At 41.9% G+C, this 20,284-nt stretch overlaps 2 protein-coding genes across 9 annotated transcripts in view; one reads left to right on the plus strand and one right to left on the minus strand.

The window, feature by feature from the left end:
* Positions 1–10,717, plus strand: part of SON (SON DNA and RNA binding protein) — a 40,498-nt gene extending 29,781 nt beyond the window's left edge. For 2 of the 7 annotated variants that reach the window (XM_064471035.1, XM_064471044.1), the window contains exons 9-12: positions 3,751–3,898; positions 8,038–8,106; positions 8,215–8,330; positions 8,851–10,717. In XM_064471035.1, coding sequence (XP_064327105.1) covers positions 3,751–3,898; positions 8,038–8,106; positions 8,215–8,330; positions 8,851–9,009 — 492 coding nt within the window. In that variant the 3' untranslated portion in view covers positions 9,010–10,717. The other 5 variants (XR_010375979.1, XR_010375981.1, XM_064471055.1 and 2 more) reach the window with 5 other exon arrangements.
* Positions 10,718–14,131: 3,414 nt separating this feature from the next.
* On the minus strand, positions 14,132–20,229 carry DONSON (DNA replication fork stabilization factor DONSON). Of its 2 annotated transcripts, XM_064471140.1 has the most exons (10): positions 19,824–20,229; positions 19,431–19,511; positions 18,094–18,297; positions 17,547–17,725; positions 16,871–17,049; positions 16,649–16,772; positions 16,427–16,528; positions 15,721–15,919; positions 14,813–15,028; positions 14,132–14,513 (listed from the first exon to the last, which is right to left on the minus strand). In XM_064471140.1, the coding sequence occupies exons 1-10, from the start codon at positions 20,094–20,096 to the stop codon at positions 14,376–14,378; spliced, it is 1,695 nt and encodes a 564-aa protein (XP_064327210.1). In that variant the 5' UTR covers positions 20,097–20,229; the 3' UTR covers positions 14,132–14,375. The 2 variants fall into 2 exon arrangements, with proteins under 2 accessions (XP_064327210.1, XP_064327219.1); XM_064471149.1 differs by lacking the exon at positions 14,813–15,028.
* Between the last annotated feature and the right edge of the window lie 55 nt (positions 20,230–20,284).

A 20,284-nucleotide genomic window follows, 5' to 3' on the forward strand; every position in this document is an offset into this window, starting at 1 on the left:
CACAGCAAGGCCAATCAGCTCTGTGTTAGTTATATTGGACTGCCTGCCTGTTCAGTCTTCAAAATGTTTGGGTTTTTTTTTCTAGCTATCCTCAGCTTGCTTTCTACTGATTGTGTACAAAAGCTGTGAACAGAAATCCTGAAGCCGATTGTGAGTGTAGTTTTTCTAAGGCATTTAATGGGATTCTTTGGAAAGGTATTCTTCCTCTTGTATTTGGGAAGGGATGTAGCTGCTGCTAGAAGTGCCAGTTTATTTAATGGAAAATTCAGCTACTCTACAAAAGTTTTGCCAAAGATAGATGCTTGTTCCTGGTACTTGACTCAGAGAAATTCTTTGGACTTAAGTCTTAAGGTAATCTCTAAGGCAGCCTGTTGTGCTAGAGCTGAAACTGTCCACCTAGTGTCTTTAAGGCTTTGTTGTCTTTTGCTTAATAAATTATTGCTCAAAAGAAATAAACCTTCCTTCTGACAGAACTTAAGATTTAGTGCCATGTCAGCATTATGAGAAGGAATGGGTATTTTCTGAAGGCAATTTTGATGATGTATTTTAAGATCTCTCAAATAATTATGGCTTTAATATTTTGGATGTTGCGGGTGCTGTTTTATAGATTGTTTGGTTCAATGCTGTATGCAATATTTTCCCAAAGACAGCTGTTGCAGTTAAACAGCAACTGTCCAATGTACTGTGTTACAGCAAAAAAACCTGTAACATCATCTTTCAGGTGTTATTTTTTTTGGTATTTGCTTGTTTAAGCCCATAAATGCTAATTCATGCATTCACGTTCCCCAAAATCTGTTGCCTTAAGGTAAAAGAGGAATAGTTTTAATTAAAATAACTAAAAAACCCTCTTAAGGTTTTACTATGTAGCCGCCTTTTTAAAGAAAAAGTGTCGACACAAGAATGTGGCTTATTAGTTGTCTCCATCTGCTGGAAGAATGGAAGTGTACTTTACTTGGCTGACCTTTCATGGAATTTAGAGATCAAAGGATGAGAAAAAGGATATTACATTTTCATGCAGACTTACTGAAACTGAGATTAGGGAATGAAACAGAACAGTTATTTTGTAAATAATTAGTTAATTCTGACAACAGTAACCAAATACGTAAACATGGGGGTGTATAATACTGCATACTCTTCAGCTTGATATCCTCCTTATGGGCCAGATCTGCAAGGATACACAGGCCCAGTCTCACAAAAATATTTAGCAGCTTTTATGATTTTTAAAACTGAAATTTAGATCTTGCTTCCCTGCTCATGTTAATGTTTCTACTATTTTTATGTTTTCAAATGTAATTACAAACACAGCACCAGTTTTTACCCATACTCTATTAAATCATGGGCTGAGCGAAGTTGTCTTCAAATTATAAAAAAATAGTGAAAGAGAATATGATTATGCAGGTGACATTAGAGATTTACATTCAGTTTTTTATTTAAGGAAAAAAACCAAAACAAACCCAAAAACGGAAGGAAGAACTTCCCGTACTGCAGGCCTTCTTTGCTTCTTCAGTAAACTGAATCAAAGTAGGCTTTTCCTGGCTGCTTTCATATTGGTAGAGAATTATTTCATTTAACCTTTTTGTGTGATGCACAAGTACAGCTGTTCTGTAACAAAACAAACCTTTAATTCCTAATTCTTTGTTGTCTTGGTTCTGTTGTACATGTTAAAGAGTCAGCCTAGTGTAAAAAATTCCTACTATAAAGTTGTCAGATAGGGTTCTGAATTCACATGTTGGAAGAAGTGTTCTGAATAAATGGCACTTCGGAATGTAGAACTCTTTATTTCCAGTAGCTGGGATTTGTTTAGGCTCTGGTAATTCGTATCCTGTATAGGAAAAGGGGCTTTGATTTTTAACTACAAATAGCAATATTTTGATTCTGTTCTCCCCTCTTTACACCACTTCTACTCCCCGAATTGGTACATTTACAGGTGTGATGAGAAGGCTGTGTAACATTAAAATGACCTCATCAAGAAATTGCACTCTGTCATTTGTGAACTGAATACACACTGGTGATAATGAAACAGATGTTTATATTGAAAATTCTATCATTGCAAAGCAGGTACAAAAGAGGAATCGGAACCCAGGGTGACATTGACTGGGGTTTGTATCATTCTCGGCATGGTTGCCCTTTTCTTATGAGAGGTTCCTGGAAAAGAGAGGGGAGGATGAAAATGGAAGTAAGTAAAAGCCATTCTAGGTGTATAGATTGAGGCAGTTAGTATCAAAGAAACTGATTGTCTCTGTGTACACACACACACACACTGCATGGTCTGCACCCGTCAAAAAAAAGTTGAACTGGAGAGGTGCGCTTAGCCTCTCTATTCTTCCATCAGAGCACTTTGCTGTTGAACACAGCATCCAGCTGCATGATTGACAGGTATTTACTGTTTAATAGGTAAATATTTGGAGAAGTCCTGCCACAATCTTCAGCAATTATTTAAAAAAAAATTTTTTTTAAACACCACATGTAGTGGGGATTACACACGTATGCACCATTGCATCATTAGTGTGTGTCAGTTGCCAATTTGAAATCCCCTTAAAAATACATTATCCTTAATCTCTGCAAAAGTAAGACTTCTGATTTTGGTTACGTACAAATCAAAACCAAGGACCTATCAGTCCTTTGTCCAAATCTGGAAGATGCTTACTTTTGCAAGCACAGCTCAAAATGAAGGGCAAAAAAATATCGTTCTATTAATTTGCTTTGATAGTAAGTGAAATTTTCACAAAATACTAGGCATTGTATCATCTAACCTACTATGCGAAATAACTGATGGACTTATCAGTGCCAGTGTGTAAACTTGTATATTTTAAGGCAAGCAATTTTTTGCTGTGATGGAAATGATTGACTTACTTACTTGGGTCAGCGGGGGGGGCAGAAGAGAGATGATAGTTCACAGAATAACCTGTGAACTTTCACCCCTCTATATGGAAACTTGTTTCAGGGTCAAATCCTTGTAGCTGCCTTCTTGCCACGGTCAATGCCAGCCCTACTATTCACAACACTGCGGCCATCGAGGCCTAGGTACGTAAACATTTAAGGAGTTTTTAAAGTTCTTTACATCAAAACAGATTTTTAAAATTTCTGTTTATAAGCTTTCACCATTTAACAACTCTTATGTTAATGATGATTTGAAAGAATGTGAAGACTACTGCTGCTAAACTGTGTGGCTAAGCGCCTTTTTTCCTTTAAAAAAAGAAAAGCAAAACCTGTATGTTTCATGTGGATTTTCACAGTAGAACTTGAATGTGCAACTGCTGTATTATAATAAAATGGGGAAACTTTTTTTTATATTTAAAATATGCCTAAACACTATGTGAATGTCATTACTAAATGTGCTTGTATTTTGTTCGATAACTAGGTACACTTGGCACACATGTTGCCAGTTAAACAGTTAACACTGCCTCCTTTCACAAGATGAGAAGAGATGCATTGGAACCAAAGTAGCGTGTTTAAAAATGGACGGTTATCATTTTATTAAGTACATATGTCTGAAATGGGTCACTTGCCACTTTTGGATTGCATTAGAATTTTCTTAAGTTGTTCTTTTTTGAAAATATTGATTTGTGTCTCGTGTGTCTGCGTGAATTCTGGTTTATACAAGATGTTAACGTATCTAAAGCTAAGGTGTATTTTTTTGAATTGAGTCTGTGAAAGGTTGTTAGAAACATTGTTTTGGAAGCTCCCGCTTATTTTTTTAAATCCAAGTGCTAACTTCAGGACTTGTTTTACTTTTCTTTTTCTGGATAGGATCAGTTCTTAAGAGCAGCCCCTGTAACTGGAGGAATGGGAGCTCAGCTGATGAGAAAAATGGGCTGGAGAGAAGGAGAAGGGCTTGGAAAAAACAAAGAAGGCAGCGTTGAGCCCATTATGGTCGATTTTAAGACAGATCGGAAAGGTAAGCCCTTCCTTAAATGACTTATGGCAGTATGAACTTCTCATGTCTGTTTTGGAGATAAGCAAAATAACTTTGAAGTAGTTTGCTTTGTCTGGGTACAGCTTCACTCTAAAAATGAACAGGATGATGTAGGTGATTCTGTACTAGTTTTTTCAAGCCCTGGATTAGGTATATAGGCTTTGTCCTTATGCCTGTGACCTCTTCCAGACATTCTTTAACTTTCCCTAACCGTCACCTTCCAGTTTAAAAAGTGCTTCTCAGTGGTTCTCAAGTTAGGGCTGTGCTTCAGTTGGACGTACGGAGAAGGCACGCACAGGGAAGCGAATTGTGGAAAAGCTATTGTGGTTGGTCTAGAGGAAGTGGCTGAAGCAGGAATGGGGCAGGATAGAAGAATGAATAGTTGGATCAGTTTTAAACTGGGGTGAAGGTCAGAGGTGAGAGCTACAGAGCTGAGAAACTGCTGCCTTTCAGCTGCAGTCCTGACATAAATAGGCTGTCATACTGATGGTTTTAGGTCTTCAAAATGGATTCAGTTTCCTTTTTTGTCCACCTGATCTCCCTGCTCTTCCATCTCCTAGCTTGATCCTGTTGCAGGCACCTGTGCTTAACTACAGTGATGTTCCCCTGCTGTTTCCAAAGATTGCTTAAGCAGTCTTTCCTCCTCTTCTTTACGTAGTCCATGGCCACAGGTGGAGAACTGTTGCACTCGCCTCACTTGATTCGAAAGAACTATCCTTTTATTTACAGACAGTGTGCTGCTGCTTAAGCTGGCAGCGTGGCTTATGTGATTGGCCATCTCGCCAGCCTATTAAGCAAGAGTTCCGTTTTCAGAGTGAACGTCTTTTTCCTCCTGAAATACAAATTCTAACCATTTAAAATACAAGATGCAGAATTTCAGCAGTCAAGATTGATGATTTAATTGTTCTATAATGCATGTTACCAAAATAACCAATTGAACACCAACTGCGGGTAAAACAAATCCTTACCGTTGTTCTAAAGATTTTTTTTAAAACTAGAAACCTTTAATATATTAAATAGTTCACATCTAATATTAAAGCATGAAAATACTTTGAATTATGGGTTTGTATGAGCTTTTGTCCATGCTCATAATTTAGTTCAGAAGAAAACACAGCAGACAAATGCAAACGTTGTGAAGTTTATTTGCAGAGGTGCTGTTGGGGGAATCTTTAGCTGTCAGTTGCTAGTTCTCAATACAGAGATAGTTCAGTACTGCTCAGGTGACCAGGCTAGCAGTGAAAATATACTTTGAACATTTAAATATTAAGTGCATAGAGGCATAAAATGAGAATGCGAGCCTACGTTATGAAACATACCCTTTGCTTTCCAAATTCTAAAGACCTTCTAGCAGCATAATAGAGTTTTACAGAGAAGTGCAACAGTCTCAAAGTAAAGAATACAATAATACAGACATACTCATTTTATATGAAGAATGACCAAAATTGCTTTGCAGCTGTTTTTCTTCTGCGCAACCTTTCTGTTTAGAGAAAGGAAAAAAATACGGCTGGTGACAAAGTGATGGCCAAGAAAATCTTTGAAAAATATTTTGTTACTTCTGCTTAGTTACTGTGATCTTTGTAGATGTTGTTTTCTAAAGTTCTCACTGCTGGTAAGGGTTCCTTCAATTTTGCTTGGTTAATGTCAGTCAGAGGGAAGAAACTGAAAACAGACCATTTTATTTTTATTTTCTCAAGCAGCCTGCGTAACACAGTGATGGATTTTTGTGGCGAGAGGGAAGAGTTAGCTCTCTTCATTATGTTCCTTGCTTCTTGTCACGTCATGGGAAAGAGGCAGCATTGCTGCACAACTGGTGAATGTTTTGAATATTGAAAGCATTTTGGTGATACACAACTTTGTCACAGCTCAAGTTTCCAGTTCTAGAAGCGTGCCCTAGGATCCTCATGTAGTTTCTGATAGAAATTTCCTTAATGCCTGCAGAACTTGATACCAAAGTTTCAAGGATCAAGCCGTAAGGCGTGAGACAGGGTCAGATTCTAGCTGTGCTGGGCATTCTGTAACAGATAGTTTGTTCCTTCTGCTGCAGAACACTTGGGTCTTCAACAACAATTAAAAGTGTTAAATGGAGTTAAAGGGTGCCTCTTCTGGCATGTGACAGATGAATCTGAAAATAGTGATAAACTTAGTGATGGCCAGGCTGTGTTTTAATTCCATAGTTTTAAAATATTTCATTATTATCATATATGCAGTCTTATCTGATAATTTCCACAAAAAATCTAAAGGTGTTCTGTGTTGATAAAGAATACTGTGTTGAGTCAACCGAGTCTATAATATGGGGAGACAACTGACATTACAAAGAAGCAGCAGGTTTCATGCATTACAAAGAAGCAACTAAACAGTGGCTATATATCTATGACAAACAGCTGAAAAGCATCCTCAAAAATTAGTGTTCTTTGCTTAAATGTATAAACAGTCAGTTGTTTTAAAAGTTCTGTGTAGAGGTTTGAAGAAAAGTGCAAAATTTTTAAAAGGAGCCTGTCTGTTATTAAGTAACCAACCTGTTTTTGTTTGGTAGGGTTCTTAAACCATTTCTAGGACTTGTCCCCAAATAAAACACTATTTCTAGATACAGCAAAAAGGAGTTTGCTAAGGAGTTGCTCAGTAGGCTGCAGTAAGATGTGAACCAAAATGTTGTCTGCCTTTGCCATAGCTTTCCCTTAGACCCTGTTTTTTCCAGACACTGAGCGAGATCTGTAGTTCTGTCACAGACAGCACTGAAACCAGAGTCTTATTGAGCTTTGCCGTCAGCCAGTAAACTATTGGTTGTTCGTATTCAAAGAAGCTTGGTCCATCAGCAGAGCTTCTCAGCATCTGTTGCAGCTTGTTTGAAATTCTCTCTTGAGGTACCAGGGACAAGATGTGTGCCAGTGACTTAGAGTGAGGGAGAACGTGGAGAATGACAAAAGAGTTTTTTCCCTTCAGTGGAAATCTTTGATTGTTTCGGATATAATGCTCTGTAAGAAGGAAAAAAAAAAAAACAACCCACAAAAAAATCCCAAACCAAAAAACAAACCACAGAAACTTGGTTTCAATGATTGTTGTCCATGAGGGTTTCATGCCACTTGAAAAGTCCCTACTTAGGAGCTGCATGAATATTAGGATCAAAATCTGGTAAGAAGGGAAGGATTTTCTTTTAAAGCAAAACAAACCAAAATGCCAACCACAAAAAGCTGAAGGAACATGAAGAAACTGGAAACAGTTGCAATATTTCCCTGTCTTTATTCATCAAAGCCAGGAAGAGAAACAAAATGAGGTAAGAAACAAAGTAATATTGAAGGCTTGAAGTCCAAGAAATTCTGAAAAACCAGTCAGGTATTTTGTTTACGTGTAGTTAAGGTTATGGCTGAATGGATGGAAAGAAGCCTGAGTCACTTCATGAGCATGGCATGGTTACTGGCATTTGATATGTTTTTGGCAATCGCTACACTTTCTTATTCTTATAAGATTTTAAAGCCAAAAATGTTCAGCTTCGGTGTTTCACAGTGACTTCCTTTGGAACTTGTGCTATTTGTATTGACGTGGGGCCCAGCTGCATGCTTTGCTGCTTTATATTCAGATGTGATTGAAATCACGGTAATTGGGCTGTGAGCTTGCACATGCTGTTAGATAAAGAGAGCACATGGTGTAAGAACACCACCGTTTTAGTCGTATATTAAAAGGATATGCTAGGTACACTTTTTACTGTTCAGTGGAAATACTTCAAATGCTTAGTATGTTAGAGGCAAACTGCTACGGTAGTGGATGACTTTTGGGTTGCACAAAACAGCTACTGAATGAGAGAATGTTTTTAAATATATCTCTTGTTCAGTGTTTCTCCAAAGAAGGCACGGAAAACTAGGTGTTTCCCGACTTGCATAAGACTACTCAAAGTTTTCTACTGCCTGGCTTGTTAAGAGTCTTACTAAAGCAGTTGAGAAGAATATTCTGTGTAGTATCGAGGGAAAAAATGCTGGACGAAAGGGAGGTTTGAAAGGCTTCAGAGAAGGCAGTTGTATGGTGTCTCCAGGTTTCTTCCCTACTGATACATGTTGTTACTGTTTTACAGATGAGAATAAATAAATCAGGTGGGAATTGTAATGTAAACTTCCTTGTGTTTTGCTTAGGGCTTGTTGCTGTGGGAGAGAAGGCACAAAAGAGATCTGGACATTATGTTGTGATGAAGGATCTTTCAGGTGAGATTATTACTTGTCAAAGAAAAAAAAACAAACCCTCATACCCTCATTTAAAATGATTGCTTTGGTGGCAACATTGAAATCCATTTTATCCATTTTATCTTTAAGGTAAACATCCAGTCTCTGCATTGATGGAGATCTGTAACAAAAGAAGATGGTCACCACCTGAGTTTGTGTTGGTGGATGATAGTGGGCCTGATCATCGCAAACATTTTATCTTTAAGGTGTGTTTGAGGTTTATTTTGCTGTTGGTTTCTCTATTAAAGGTGATGTAAAACCATGTTTATATATGTATACAAACAAATAAGCCACCTCGGGTGGCTGAGGACTGCCAAGCAGTGTCTTGATGCTAGAATTTCTGTGTTCTGTTTCCTGTAAATACATCAAGAAACATGCTATTCTCCTTACTAAAATGATTAATCTATATATAGGGTATTGTATTCTTGCTCTTTACTTGCAGGTGTGGTGTTAAGCCTTACTGTTGTAAAGGGTAGCGAGCAAGATTGAGTTATTTTTGTCCTTCAGTTACCTTATGATGTCAGCTTTCTTTTTCACATAGTGCCTTGTATCAGCAGTCACAATTTGGAAATGATTGTGCTTATGGCCCAAATATGGGTTTTCTCTACCCCTGGAGAGGAATTAGGTAGAGAATGTGCTTACAGCAGCTCTGTAGCACTGCCTCGAAACAGAAGCAAAGGGGCACTTTCTAATGCTTTCTTTTTTCCTCCCGTCTTTCCCAAACAGGTGAGAGTCAATGGAAATGAATACAGGCCTACTTTTGCCAGCCTTAATAAGAAGCATGCTAAAGCCACAGCAGCAACTGCGGCTCTCCAAGCGATGGGACTTGTACCAAAGGAAAGCATGGTTAATACCACCATGTTTAGGAGTGCCTCACACCGCTAGATATTGTTTTTTATATTGACATTATTTCAGATAATTTTACTCTGCACAAAAATGGTATTTGCCCTTTCATGTTGTAAATACATTGGCAATTCCCACGTTGTAAAAACTGTACAGACACCTTCAGGTTTTTCTTTTGTACCATCAAAATGTATTTAAATCATACTTAGTTTTTGGTATGTTTATATTGTTTACATTAGTGATGTAATTATTTCTTAAATGACTAAATCAGACGACAGACTCTGGAGGCATCAGTAATCTAAACCCTGGTTTGAAAACTCATGCGATTTCTCTTCAATACGGAATGTTAACACTTTCATACTGTTTTGTACTATGCTGCAGTTTTCCCTGGTCTCGGTAAAGCTACTCTTGCACTTTTGCCGACAGCTGGTCCAAGGTCGTGCGGCTTAACCTTAGTCTAGTCAAGGCTGGCGTGTACTGCTGGACAGATACTGGGCCAGTACTGTGACCCCTGTGAGGAGGTGCGCGGTGGCAGCCCTGTTGTACAGCGTTAGCACTGCGGCTTCCCCTTGCATTTTCTTTGGGGGTTTAACTCGGTGGTGCACTGCGACTGGCCATACAGCCCATGCTCTAGGACGTACGCGATTAGGCAAAAGACTTGCTTTCAAACAGATGGCAAAGTCCAGCAACAGAACTGATGAGACTGGCAATGTAAAGGTGACTCTCCCTGCATGTTCTGAGAAGGGAGGGGATGGAGTTGTCTATTCCAAACAAATTAACACACTGCCTGATGTTGATTGTATGAATTTGTGGTTAATGTGAATTTTAAACTCTAACAAATCTACAACTGGATTTGGGGGGGAGGGAGGGGATAGAATGATGCTTAAATTGTTGTACCCAACTTGGTCAATAAAGCAGCACAAGTTCGTAATCTTAATCACTGGTCAGTAAACAGTAATTAAAACGTATGCCAAAACAACGTTTTGAAGAAACGCAGAGCATAGAAGTATGCTTTATGAAGATCATCAACAGTTGTAGTCCTTTTTGGTTGCTTTGGACTATTACCAAATTAACTCCTTGGGCTGAATTTTTCCGTGATGGTACTCTGCCCTCAAGGAGACAGCCTAATCCAGAGTTTTGGCAGTTTGACAAGGGAGAGGAAGTAGAAAGCTTTTCCTCCTCCTTTTTTTTTTTCCTCTCTCTTTTTTTTTTTTTTTTAACTTAAGTATTAGTACTTTAGCTACGTGCACTTTGAATTGGAAAGGGCATTGTACACCTCTTGCCAGATCTGTCTGAGTTACAAACAGATTGCCAGGATTTATGGACTCCAGTTGTTCATAGAAGTCTCTTTGAGGTCTCTGTTACACCTACTGACCAGAAATTCGTCTGGGACAGGAACAAAGTACAGTTTGTACACAGGAAGGCCATGCTCAGGCCTAAAGCAATTGACCGTTGCAATGGTAGTAGGGATGTTGAGGTGAAGAATTACTAGTACCTCTTCTTCCACGAACTAAGGTGATTTGTGTGTATTCTGTCAACTGTTATGGAACAAGGTGTCTGTCTCTCCCCTTAGGGGACAAGGATCAATGTCTCATGTTGTGTACAGCAGAGAAATGGTATTTGGTTCCCCACCACACACTTCCAAGAACTAAAGCCCCTTACTAGTCTGTCAAAGCGCTCTAGAAATGCCTAAGTTAACCTTGATTTTCATGGACGTAGTTGTCTTTTAATTAAAACTTTTTTCCCTTTGGCTTGTCGCCTTCAGTCTCTGACTAAATATTTGAAGATCTCCTTGCCTCATTTGCTGGACTAGTTGGAAGGTGTGTATGAAAAACAAGAGTAAACACGATGGTACAGCAATGGAAAGATCTGCTCTGGGAGAACTGGGTGTTGTATGTGTCTTAGCTGAAGTCTGGCTTTTGATGTATGACTTAAAGTGATTAACTCGGGATGTGGGGGCAGCTCCTGTTCAGACTTTTGTTGAAATACCTGGTTTGATAGAGCTAAAGCACCAGAGGTGTTGACCGTTCTGTTTAGTATGCGGTGTCCGGGTTTCATAGCTGTACAGTATCAAATCTGGGAACATACAATCTCTTGTACTTGTTGTTCTGTTCTCTTTTTGCTCTATATTTCCCATGTATAATGTAAATATACATGTTACCTCAGCAGCGAGGAGCAGAGGAACTCGGTCCCATTGAAGACTCCATTTAAAAAAATAACTCTTTAGGCAAGTTCTTGATTTCATGCCTTAAAATACGTGGTATTATATGTGGATTTAACCTTTGGTCTTGAGGAAGACTTATAAAAAGAGAAAATAATTAAGGTCTGTAATGCCCTGATTATGACACTTGCTGATTTCGAGGTTTCTGTTTTAGTTTCATTCCTTGTTGTTCAGAATGATACATGAATCTAAAGCTAGTGCAGCAATGTGCTTCTGTTAAACTTGTAAATTTGAATTGGTTTGAGTGTCCTTTGCATGCAGGAATAGATAAGTAGTGATACATTAAAAATAATAACTAGGAAACACTCTCTTGGAACCTGGTTGTTTATGCAGCACTTAAAGGTGAACAGTCTGTGACTCCTGCTGATGGAAGACACGATCCGTTTGGCTGTTGGATTTCCTTTTGCTGCAGTTGTTACTTTCCGAGAAGTAGCCTTGCTGAAAGTGCTTCTGACTTCCCTGTTGTGCGAGGGAGGGGCATTTTGAAACAGGTGCTGAGAACTTGTAGCCAGCTTCTAGAACGATTCCTTGGCAGTCTTCGAATTTGTAGTTTTTAAGTAGTTAGGGCTGGAGGAGCAGGAAGGCAAAGCTCTTATGCCTTGGAAAACTCAAAATTGCCTCTTGAAGTGCAGAAATTATATGAAGTTCTAACTGCTACAGTCTCTAGCTCTCCCAAACAAATCATAGTTGTGATGAAAATGCACCCGCTTTGACAGGTTAAATGAATCTTACTGATCTACAAGCACCTGGAATAAGGGTAGCATTTACTGAAAAAGCCTTTAGGTGGGAGTGCAGCAGATGGGGGAGTGGAATGCTGTAGCTTTTATAGGGAAAGTTCACTGGGGCCAAGTAAGCTTCAAGATCAGTGCTGAATCCCAGAGCCCTAAGCAACTGGAATGTACCTCTGAAATTATGGGCAAAGCTATGACTTAAAACCAGTTGGCAGTGCAAGGAGGAGCTACAGCTCTGGTAGTGGTGCAGAGCACGTAATAAAGAATTTGGTGGTGAATTTTTAAAATTACACAGTTCTAGGTCGCAAGAATGTAATTGCAATTCAGTTTGTTTTAAACAACTGCAAGCTGTTAATTGGCGTTAGTGTCTCTCCATAACTCTTAACATGCTAGATGTGAAAATACAACCTGAGTGGAAATCAATGGTTATTACTGTATTTCCTAGAAATGGATTGGCTTAAGTCCATGTACCAGAATGGTTATTGGCTTCATTAAAACTGCTTTCCATAGAGGCAGCCACAGAATTGCTGTTTCCTCCTGTTTCCAGTGCTATCTTCCACCTGCTAACATATGCCCTGCTCTGGAGCATGCACTCAGAAGGTGCTGCTGCCCCTTTCAGCACTGGGGCTGTGGGCTCTGTGGTCCCGAGCAGGCTGCAGAGGGCCCTGCCCTGTGCGTGATGGTGAGGGAAGCTGTGCTCTGCCCTGTGCCCGAGTGTGGTCACTGTGAGAAGTGCTGCTGGTGCCCTGTAGCGCTGGGCAAAGGGTTAACTTAGCCCCTGATGCTGGGCCTTGCGGTCTGCTCTGTCTGACGAGGCTGACGAGCCCAATAAAAAAAGGCATTGAGTGAAACGTTGCTCTCCTAAAAAGTGGCTGGAAATGAAAATGCAGTTAACACACCAGCCGCTTCGGAAAGCCAGTCTCCTGGTATTCCCCATGATGCCATTGGCCCTGAATTTTCACTCTTAGTGTGTGATACTAATCAAAGGTGAAAGGTTTGGTGATTTTAAGGGAGAAGTGTAAAGATAAATTAAAGTCAGTCTGAACTACCCTGAACTCCACCAGAAACAGAGTATTTGACATTACCAAAGTATTTAATGTTCTGAGGTGCCTTTTTCCATCATAAGAGAGGGACTTGCCCTTTACTTAGGTTTTCCAGATGTTGTCTTGTTCAGTGTACCAACAGGCTGACAGGGTCATGGTAGCTACTCGAAAGTAACAAATGTAAAGTATTCCAGTGGAATTGTATGCACGCTGTACTCTTGGGGTAGGATACTTCAAGTAGCGTCGATGCAAAGGAGCGGGAAGGCACAGGAAGCTTTCCTTATGCCTCGATCTGCAGTAACTTGTTTGTGCGCCCACGTTTTTCAGTCTCTGTAGGTTGTTTCCTCAAGGAGGACCTGCCTGCAGTCTTAATGTGGCTGTTCCAGAGTTGCAGGCAGACTCCAGGCTGGTGAGCAGACTAGCACTGTAGTAGACAAGGGGAAGGCATGAGCACCACTTTATTTTCCATGCACAGTTGAATTAGAAATCCTGCTGGAGCGCACAAGCATGGCTGTATTCTACATATTGCTCTTCAGATTTAGTATTCTCTGCTGCAGGAAGCCAGTCACCTGACAGCGGTGTAAAAAGTGACATACATGGCTCCAAAATAACAGCTTTGACTACCTGAAGTGAAACTGACTGCATCAAACCTGTTAATAGACTGCTATCGCTATGAGCCTACAGAGTCAGCCCAGCAGCCCCTCACTGCCTCATTTCCTCGGTCTTCCGTCAGGTGGCACAACTATGTTACTGCTCCAACTCGTTCAGATTCAGGTTATAGGTTGTACAAATAGCTTTAAAAAGTCCACCTCACTTTAACTAGGTGGGTAGGGGAATACGAGACAGCTATGCCAAGAAGTTCTGGGGACTCTTAATCTGATTCAGCTGTGGCCAAACGCTCTGCACGTGTCCGGCTGACTTTCATCTAGCTGTGCGGAGTTCAGAGCCTGCTCTAAACCAAGAGGTGCAACATACCAAGGTGGAGCTGTCAAGCTTCTGGCAGGGTGCCGTGAGCAGGCGTGGATGGGGTTATGCCAAGAATTCCACCCATCCAAAATGGTTACAAGTTACCACACAGAGCAGTAGCAGAAATTCTGTACCTCAGAATAGAATTTGCACGTGTGTGATACAGACCTTCCAGATGTAATTCAGACCAATAAAGTAGATAATTGGGCTTTATCAAGTTTTATTTAAAAAGGGCTTTTTAAAATACAAAAGGAGGTGCCCAAGGCCTTCTTCAAAAGTCCTCTGAAGTGTTTTATGGTGGGCAATGTGCCAGAGCTGTCTGTGATGTTCAATGAGCCGGGATCCCTCCCGGTACTGCGTAGGTGCTGCCCCTGCAGACCTGAACGATGTACAGTGACCGCATGCTAGAGAGCGTTCTTTGCCGTTCAGGGGAGCTGGCTGGCATACCTAGGACTTCCAGGTGTAAGCGTAATCCTTCATTTCCAGAAATCGGATGGAAGATTTTCCCAATGTTGGACACTGACTCAGTTGATCCAAAGCCTTAGGATGCAGTCCACACGCAGGAAGATCTTTGCATGCTGTTTCCTGCAGGAATTCACATGAAGGAGAGACACATGCAATCGGTATTTCTGTCTAAAATACCTGCAATTTTTAATGCTTGCTACTGTGTCCCTGGGGAACTCCAGAAAAGCTAGTTTTCCCGTTATTCCATTTTTGAGGGAACGACAATCCACTTGTCATTCCTGGCAAGGACTGCCAGGTGGTGACCACAAGTAATTGGGTGCAAACCCACATATTAATGGAAAGCTTTGTGTCACTCACTGTCCTGTGGTTTGTAATATACTATTCCCAACAGGAAAGGCTCTCCCTGCTGGTTTCCTTACCTTATTTAAGGCAGGGCTTGCGTTGTCAAGATTAGTGTTAAACACCGCAGTGGGCTCATGTGTGTACAGTACAGCAGAGAATGCTCCCCTCTGTGCGGACTTGAGCAGCGTGGTCAGTGAGTGCAGGGAATGAGGCATGACGGGGCCTACGATCTCCAAACTGAATATATCCTCGTAGGCTGAGTGAACCCTGGCTTTGGCATTAATGCTTCGAGCCTGAAGGCAAGCGCACACAGGATTAGTTTTTGACACACCAAACCAGGTCCTAATTTTCCTTTAACACGGCAGTGCCACAGTTCTATTAATAGTTCAAAATACTTTTAAATATTGTCAACTCACTGTTCAATACATGAGTATCGTGATGGTTTCACTGTCTTAATACATTTTAGGAGTTGTTACAATGATAGGCAGGGACTCCATACAGTATTAAGGAAGCTCACTGTAGAATAAGTGTTGAACTGCTCTGGTGGATGAGGGCTGCGCTACTGCTGTTCATAGCATGTCCTTTAGTATCATCCACCCCCTCCTTGGCGTAAGAGATGGCGAGCCACAGTTCAGCAGCTCCCTCCTTGCAAGGAGCTGTGATAGTTTGAGACCCCATGAGATCTCGGGAGAATCTTTCAAGAACCATTTTAGCATCTGGGAAGGAAGACTCCTTAACCTCTTCGGTATCAGGATGTGAGGAATAGAAACAAACACTGGGATTTCAGTTTAGGAGCGCAGATCTGTGAGGATAGAGGTGATCCAGGAGGCGGGCCGTACCGCAGTCAAAATGCTAACTTGGGCTACAGCAACAAAAATATTCTGACGTTCCTGAGGGAGACTACACAAGGTCAGTGTCTCATCTACTGGGTGAAGAAACACCTTTCTTCTCTTTATGGGAAAACAGAGACGCTTATGTTACTTACTTTGAGCGTTTGCATTGTTCCACCTCGGAAAGCAACAGGGGACAACAAAGTTGGTGGAAGCCCCGCTTGTGGCCCTGCAACAGCCACTAGGCTCTTACAGTTTATCAAGAAGTTCAGCAAGGTGAATGTGTTTGTTCCTTTCACTAACGCAAGGGATTCAGGTTTGTGATCCATCTGCACCTGATGCTTCTCCTTGCGACTGTATTGACTGGAGTCAAAGGAAAACCACGAGGCAGTGAAAAGCATCAATGCACCAAAGGAAGAATGAGCGCAGTGCAATTCCAGAAGAACCATCCCCCCCACCTCTGACCAGGTCTACAGTTGTGTCCCTGCTATGTCACACTACTTCCAGGTGTAAACTGAGCCTACATGAATATACACCCTTTTCTTTAAAAAAATAAAAATATCTGATGAGTCTTTCAGTGAACCTATATGTGAGGTGACACAAGCAGCTTGTGACCTAACAGACGATCTTACAAAGTTCCATGAACAATTCACAATGGGTTTCCCTTCAGTAAGAGGAGCAGCTAGAAATACCTGTCATAAAGAAACTCAGAAAGGCATGCAGAGTCTCTTAATATGCAGCAATGTGAGGATTAATATTTGGAAATAAGTTCTCAAAAGCTTTTATGAAACCCAAATCCATACCACAAAAAGGTAACATCTGCAGGCTTTTCCAGGGTCATGATGTCCAAGGAAAGGATACAGTTTAATAGAAATAGCATCTGGTTTCTTAACCTTGTCTTGGACTCCCATCTCCTCAAGCCAAGAGAAACTTTCGTCATCATCATCGCTTGGTGCTGCTTCCCTGGGAAACACAGAACCAGTGTTAGGAGGGCAATACTTCCTATGAAGGTTTCCCAACGGGAACACGCAAGAGTCCGTAGATGCCCTTGAATTCTAGCATTATAGAAGACTTATTACATACTCTCCGTCTTCCGTGCTGTTGCCTGCTTCGAGGCTGTTAGCAGCTTCTGTTTCCAAATTCACTTCGGAGTTTTTCTGTTTCCTGGTTCTTCTTTCTTCTACCAAAGGTAAAGAAAATTCTATGCCTTGAACAGAGGAGGAAAGCGAGCAATGAATGGTTTTGTAACACAGTTAATGCACTTTATCAGTTATTCAAATCCTAGCTGGCCTGGTTTCACCTTACCTTCATTTCTCATGGCTTCCCTTAAACCTCTGGTTGTGGGAGAAATTACAGCTGTCATAACGTCACTTCCCGCAAGGCCAGCCGCACGGAACAGGACGGTAAACTGGTACGTACAGATATAGAAGTAGGGACACAGCTTGGCTTTGAGCAGGTTGTACAGAGAAGTAAAGCTGACAGACCTGCAAATGAGAATAAAACAGTTCTGTAACTGGAGGTAATTCTTTGCTACTGACACACCAAACTGGGTTTGGCTGGGTGGTGCTGATGCGTGTGTACTCTGCACAGGCTTGAGGGCGCACTGAATGGTTAGTCAGATTTTCAGACGTGCTCAATATCTAGAAAGCTGCACTCCTCTGAAACACAGCCTGTCTGTGAGTGCTATGCTCTTGCAGCATCCATGCTTTCTACCATGTGGAGTTTTACATGGAGCAGCAAAAGCAGCTTGCTAACAGGATTTATGAAATTCTACCCAAACCAGTAACTAGGGTTGGGGAGGGGCATTTAACATGAGAAGGTAGCTTTAGTCTTAAAGTTATTTTCTTTGCCTAGTCTCAAAATAACTGGCTGGAAAAAAAATCCAAAAGCTTTTTAATAAAAATTGAAAGAACTTGTGCATTAATTAAAACCCCATTTAGAACTTGTGTACTAAATACAGTGTCTGTTTGGTTCCACTTACCAGTCGTTCATCAGCACTTGTTGCAAGGCTTCATCCTGTGACCAAGGACTAGCCTTTCCAGCTATTTTTCTATCCGCCCCAATCCGAGGGAACAGCTGCAGCCATGGCAGTGAAGGGTGAAGCCAGTAAACGAGGCTTTGCTGAAAGGCGCAACGCAGTTCTGTGGACAGTTTTGGTTCCTAGATTTCAAAAAGTACTTCATGAGGACACTAACACTTTACTCAAGGCAGCATTGCTAGTGATGGACTAAAAAATACTACACCAGATGATACTAAAAAAAAATTCCCTGGCTTGTGAATAAGCCCATCTGAAGAAAGACAGACAGCAACTGGCAACTGCTTCACAGCTGACGTTAAACAAGCACTCCCCTAGCACTGTGGGTACAAGCCATGGATGGAATTAGATGAGTAGTCTAAATGAGCCTTATTATTAACACAAATAAGATCAAAACAAGACACAATCAAACCTTCACTGCCAGCATGGGAAGGTGCAAAGGTACGTTATCCTTCCTAAAGCTGGAGATTGGAGCTACCCTCTGAAGTATTACCTGTACGCTCTGCGGCAAGTTTGTTTCTGTAGCTCTACAATGCTGAGCAAATCCTTGAGCTTCCTCTTGTGCTTTTAAATGTTCTGCCCAGGTAAAAGGTTGGGAAGACATAAATAGAAGTCGTGTTTTAATACTCCAGTCTGCAGGAAATTCATGTCTTGGGGAGGAGGGAACTTCAGGTACAGCAACAGGTAAATTAAGGTCCTTACAAAACAGAAATAGCATCCATTAACCCATGAAACATTAAAAAAAAACCCCAAACTATGTAGCTACCTATTTCTGTTTTAGCACGGTTAGGTCTCCTCCCACGTTGATTTAATACACCCTTCCTGGCAGGCAGGACTATGGCTACTATATGTAACATCTGGAGTTCAGCAGCCTATAAAAAGACAAGGTAAAACTGCTGTCTCCTGCATGTTTTTGTCCAATTCAGTACAGCAGCAAAACTGCCTAGATCGTTTTAATCCCATTAAGTTAAGAGACATACTTAAAAAAAAAAACTTTTGCAGACAGGTTTTCTAGATTCCAAGTTACACAGTTTGACTGTTCATAGGCTAACCAAAGTCACAGTCTATACTCAACTGATTATTTTAGTCAATAACAGATTCTAATAGAAATACGGCATTAGATTGTTTATAAAAAGCAGAAGAGGGTTTCCAAGAGGATGAATAATTAAAAATAATAAAATTTAGCCCAAAGTTTACGAAGACCAGAATTTCCATGCCAAAATGTTGTTTCATTTCATCCTCTCTTGGAGATTCTAATGTCAAGATCCTTCCCAGAGGATGCTGAAAACCCTGCTGGGGAGCTCTAGGAAAGTTTGTTCTGTTTGAGAAGTCATTTTTCTATTCTGCTAAGTTTGAACTTAAGTTTCTGAACCTATAACAACGTTAGATGTTGTCTGCTTGAAACTCTTTCAAGGACTGGTTTTCAGGTATTCCCTCTTCCCTATGTGCCTGGTGAAGTCGTCTGTTCCCTTTCTGGAGCTGAATAAAAGACTGCAGGAGACATCACTTTGAAGGTCATCCTTACCACAATGAAATATAAAACTAAGGAACAGGACAGTTATAGTAAACATGGTAATAAAACTGGAAGAAGACAACCTCTGTAAACTACAACTACAACAGTAGCGATGTCAGAGACAGAAGGCTGGCTTTTAAGAGACTGTCACCGTAACAGTAAATGTCAAGGCAACTTAAGAAATTTTCTTCAATGCTGACACTCTAGTGCATTGTTTTATACACAGGTGGACCATCAAATATTAAAACAGTTTCAGCCTTTTTTGTGAACAGAGAACAGCTAAAAACTTTTCATAAGCAGCGTGTGCTGTTCCGTACATCGGTTACGGTGAGGATGTCAGTTCTTTCAGAGGGCTCTGCTTTCCTGGCGGGCTTATCTTCATAAACAGGCTCTAAAAGCTGAAGAAAAAAGGAGCGTAAGATACAGCACAAAATAAGAACGGGGTTGATAAGCAAAAATAACGCCCCTTGCAGTGAAATTTCAAGAATGATACTAAGCACGTACATGCTGCAAGCAGGGAAGCGCAATAGCTTGGTTTCAACCTAAGTACAAAGCCCGGGCAAGGCGCAGGCCGGGGGTCCGGCCTTTCGGGGGCAGCGGGCACTGAGGGCGATGGCTGCCGGCGTGGCGGCCCTTCCCGCTCCTCCCCTCGCCTCCCCGGTCCCGCTTCCGCACGGGGGGGAGAAACTGGGGCCGAGGCCCGGCCCTACCTGCCAGAAAGGCGCTGCCGAGGGGGTCCCGTCCGCCGCCGGCGGCCGCCGCTCCCGCTCCCGCTGGGCGCCGGCCGCCCGCGGCGCGTTGTCCAGTCTGGAGAAGGGGTTGCGGCGGGCGGGCGCGGAGGGAGCCCGGGGAGCCGCGCCGCAGGGATGGGGAGCGGCGGTGGTGGCGGGGTCGCTCCTCCGCAGCCGTTTGCGCTTCAGCCGCAGAGTCGCCGGCGGCTTCTTGAAGCCGGGCGAGTAGCCGGGCACGGCGGGGGCGGCCATGGCCGAGCGGGAGCCGCTGTCCCGGCTTGGCGCGCAAAGGGGCGAGCTCCGCCCCCGGCGAGGCGGCGCTGAGGTAGGGCGGCGGGCGCCGCCATTTTCCCGCGGAGGCGCCTGGCTGCCGACCGGCCGGCCCTTCCCGCCAGCCCCGGGGAGCGCGGCCGGTGTCCCGACACAGCTCCCTCACACCG

This window comes from Phalacrocorax carbo, chromosome 1 (assembly GCF_963921805.1).
Source record: "Phalacrocorax carbo chromosome 1, bPhaCar2.1, whole genome shotgun sequence".
Taxonomy (NCBI): Eukaryota; Metazoa; Chordata; class Aves; order Suliformes; family Phalacrocoracidae; genus Phalacrocorax; species Phalacrocorax carbo.

Bases quoted from the DNA above. Each gene is read 5' to 3' on its own strand.
- DONSON (XM_064471140.1), bottom strand. From the start codon at position 20,096: ATGGCCGCCCCCGCCGTGCCCGGCTACTCGCCCGGCTTCAAGAAGCCG. The intron at 15,029-15,720 runs GTAAGTAACATA...GCTTGCCTTCAG, and splicing joins GAACAATGCAAACGCTCAAA to GCTCGAAGCATTAATGCCAA. The intron at 14,514-14,812 runs GTAAGGAAACCA...GAATTCCTGCAG, and splicing joins CAAGCCCTGCCTTAAATAAG to GAAACAGCATGCAAAGATCT.